Raw genomic sequence first — 3,809 nt, 5'->3', positions numbered from 1 at the left:
AGCTGCCACCTGCCACCACTAGTCAAGGCCCAGCTCCCAAACCTGGTCCTCAGGCTCCTGCGCACAGATCCACACTGGTTTGAGCCCCGCCTGGGCCATGGCTCCCTTGGGCCCAGAACAAACCCGCTGTCCCCTCCCCTCCGTGCTGCCCCCTCCCCTCCTCGCCACCCCCCCACAGCCACTGTGATTCTGGCAGGTGCCAATGCCAAATCCCTGGGTCCCTGTGGCTCTCCATCTGAGAGAGTGGGGTGCACTCTCTCAGAAACTAGTGGGGTGCACATGGGACACAAACCTGATGTCAGGGTAGCTCTGGATGAGTGCCTCCAGATGCCTCCGGATGTCATCCTTGTAAGTTTCCCCCAAGATGTCAGCCACGCATTGGATGGCTGGGTCCAGCCACTTGGCTTTAGAGCCCTACAGAAACAAAGAAGAGTGTCCAGGATGGGCCACCTCCTCCAGGAGACCTCTCTGAGTGCACCATCCAGCCTCCTGCAGCCACCCCTTCCCCCTGTGATGGCCTCCCCTCGAAAGGTCAAGGGCCTGGGCCTGGCACTGGAGTCGTCAGTAACATGGTCCTGCAGAGGTGTTTTCCTGTCTCTGCTCAGATGGGAAGCCTGAGGCCCAGCCAGGAAGTGCTGCTTAGATCACACTGATCCCAGCAGAAATCTCTCAGCTGGAAGGGCTCCGGGTCCAAGGTGGAGGGATGCCTCCCACAGCCGCTGCCCATCTGATGGGGCTGTGACCCTCGACCCTCCTGTGACCCCCACCTCACCTGCAAACTGCATGCAAATGTATGTAACTTGCATGCAAAATGGGGTCTCCAGCCTGGTCCTCCCCAGTTGGGCTGGCACCCTGCTCCTCCCCACCTGCTGGGTCCAAAACCCTCCCAACCCCAGGGACTGAGAGGCTGTCACCTCTCTCAACCGCCCCCCCAGGTTCCCACAGGATGGGTGAAAATGGGAACGGGCGGTGCTCCCGTGGAGGCGAGTGTGGCCATCAGGCTTCATTCCTACCAAGCCCTGGAAGGTGTTGCTCATGGCCTGGGCGTCAAGGCTCATCTTCTGGGAGCTGTTCACACGTTCTTCACCCCGGAACCGCTCACGTGGCCTCAGGGTCTGCGCCAGGTACTCACGGACCACGAACCGGTGTACCTCCTGCAGGGTCTCCTGGGCAGCCAGAGTCAGGGTCAGGGTCAATGGCCCCAGTCCTGGGCACAACCCTTCTGGACCTTCCCCGTCTGGTACCTGTGCATGCGGCTGGGCCACATGCCCGAGATGGTCAGCAAAGGCCACCACCTTGTCCATGAGGGGTTGAAGCATGTCCTGTGTCAGCCAGTCCTTGGTGCACACGACCCTAAAGAGAGGCTGGGGACGGAGGGCAGTGCGTGTCTTAAAACATGTGCTCCCCACCAATCTAACTCCCTTCAAAGCCCAGGGTACCACTCCCCATCCCCCTCCTGACTGGGTCCTGGTGACATCCCCTCTCCTATCACAATATATTATCTAGAGGCCTTTCCTAGAATGCCTCTCCCAGCTCCAGTGGGTGGGGCTTGCATCGGAGTGTCTAGCCAGGTCTTGCTTAGGGTGTGGCCCAAGGAAGCCTTGAGGGGCTGGTTAGGGGTCCAGGCCTGGGTCCTTGGACCCACCATGCTGGGCTTGGGTGTTGACCCCTAAGAGATTGAGACTGAAGTGAGAAGGACGGTGTTCCCCAGCTGTACCCACTCCACTCCCCAACACAAGCATCTCTCAAATGGATCCTGGGGCAAATGAACCCTGTGGCCTGGGTCTCCAGGCCCCAGGGGATAAGGGGCTTCTGCTGGGTATGGAAAATGGGGAGAGAAGAGCCCATCCCATTCACCTGTATGTCATGCTGCAAGCCCTGAAGCAGGCGTTTCTGGAAGCTGCAGATGGCAGCTACAAGGGGCTTCTCCAGCTCCTCTAGGGTGCTCGGGAACCTGGCCAGAAGGCTAGTCCTGGGGAGGGGCCAGGACAGGTGAGGAGGTGGGCAAGGGCCAGCACACAGCCATGCAGGCTGGGGGCTACACCAGCTCCATTCATTTAGACTATAATGTGAAGGGCAGTCCTGGGTGCAGAGTCAAGTGAAGGAATGGAACCAAAGCCAACCCTAGAGGGGTAGGTCAACAGGGTGGCTGTGGTCTGGCTCCATGGCAGAGGTCCCCTCCTGCAGTTCTGGGACAAGCCCTTTCGGTGATTGGACAGCACAGTCATGCCTGGAAGAGACCCCCCTTTCCAGCCTCATAACTGCTTTTCTGAAGGTGACAATGCTCCCATTTGATGGTTGAAACCGAGGGCCAGGCTTTCCCCAGTCCACACAGTCTCAGGACACCGCAGGCAGGGTGAAATTCTTTCAGGGGTGAGTCAGAGGCTGCCTGCCAGGGCATGGAGAATGCTTCCTAGGGCTGAAACCCCTGAGGGTCTCGAGTGCTGAGGACAAGCCTAACCCAGATTAGGGACAAGACAACGTTGGAAAAACAGTGCCCCTTGGCACATGCATACACTGCACTTGGGATGAAATGTGCCAGGCCAGTGAGGCACCAGCACAGGGCCTGGCACATCCCGTGCTCACAAACAGCCAACACAGACACAGAGTCCCCACATGGCCCTAGGGAGCAGGTGCTAACCCTGATCCCGCATGACAGATGAGGAAAGAGACACAGAGGCAACAGTGATTTGTCCTAGGGCACACAGCCAGCAAGCGGCAGAGCAGGTATCTGAACCCAGACAGGGCGGCCCAGACTCCCCCTCGGGTGCTGGCTCCCTTCAGCCCCTGGTGACTCTGCAATGGGGGTGGTTTGGGGTGGCACTGAAGCGGGACCTGAGGTTGAGGCACAAGAGGCCCACAGCCATTGCCTGCCCACAAGGAGGGGGCAGAGGGATCCAGAGCCTGCCCCAAGCATAGCCCGGGGTGCAGTGTCACCGAGGGCTCTCCCGGGCTTCCCCCAAAGGAGGACAGCTTGCTGGGATGAGGGAGGAAAGAAATGGAGCCTGGGGCAGCAGGGAGGACGATAGCTGGAACTTCTGGCTCGGCTCAGCTTGGAAACTCTCCCTGCAAACCCTCCAGGGCCTCAGCTCTGCTGGGCTAAGGTGGGACGGCAGCGGTAGGGCGGAAGGGGACGTTCCCTGGAGGCCTCCGGGAGAGCCCGACAGACGGACTGTCTGGACAGACAGACACACACGCCCACGCCTAGCCGACTCCGCACGGCTTCCCGGAGCTCGCGCGCCCCCTGCGGGCCTCCCCGAGCCTGCGCAGGAGCCGGAGAGACCTACCTGAGCTCCTCGCAGGCGTTCAGGTAGGCGCCCAAGTGCGGCTCGCTCACCGCCTCCGACTCCAGAAACGCCTTTTCAAACCTGGGGCGGGGTACGCGGAGGGCTCGGAGACCCTGCCCGGGCGCGCGCCGGCGCCGGGTTCGCCCACCTCTCAGGCCCGGGATGACGGCCCGCCCTCCCACCTGCAAGCAGAGGTCCCGCACTCCGAGCGCCCAGCGGGCCGCCGACCCCACCCCGGCCGAGAATGCGCCCGCACCTGGGCACGAAGACGCCGAGCGCCCGCGCGCAGATCCGCAGGGTGGTGGCCTCCAGCTCCGCGGAGATGGCGCCGGCCGCCTTCACGTGCTCGGCCACGAGCTGAGAGCGAGGCCACGAGCTGAGCGCGGGCCCAGCCCCGACCCGGACCCCTAGCTCTCCACCTGGTGGCCCCTCGACGTGTCCAGCCCACCCCGGTCTTTCATCAGAAAGCTGAGGCCAACTCGCCCACAGCCGGGTCCACCAGCGCACCCGACGCTGCGCTCT

At 62.0% G+C, this 3,809-nt stretch overlaps 1 protein-coding gene across 1 annotated transcript in view; it reads right to left on the bottom strand.

Moving 5' to 3' along the window:
* EXOC3L4 (exocyst complex component 3 like 4) overlaps positions 1-3,644 on the bottom strand; it is a gene marked incomplete at its 5' end in the record, with an annotated part of 5,093 nt that extends 1,449 nt beyond the window's left edge. The window contains 6 exons of the mRNA XM_008050352.1: positions 293-414; positions 1,014-1,166; positions 1,245-1,364; positions 1,858-1,972; positions 3,288-3,368; positions 3,544-3,644. Coding sequence (XP_008048543.1) covers positions 293-414; positions 1,014-1,166; positions 1,245-1,364; positions 1,858-1,972; positions 3,288-3,368; positions 3,544-3,644 — 692 coding nt within the window. The remainder of the gene's footprint in view (positions 1-292; positions 415-1,013; positions 1,167-1,244; positions 1,365-1,857; positions 1,973-3,287; positions 3,369-3,543) is intronic.
* Positions 3,645-3,809: the final 165 nt, after the last annotated feature.

This window comes from Carlito syrichta, unplaced genomic scaffold (assembly GCF_000164805.1).
Source record: "Carlito syrichta isolate Samal-C Ts95f unplaced genomic scaffold, Tarsius_syrichta-2.0.1 Scaffold144552, whole genome shotgun sequence".
Classification (NCBI taxonomy): Eukaryota; Metazoa; Chordata; class Mammalia; order Primates; family Tarsiidae; genus Carlito; species Carlito syrichta.
The sequence above is the reverse complement of the archived record's forward strand: the minus strand, read 5'-3'. Positions and strand labels throughout refer to the sequence as shown.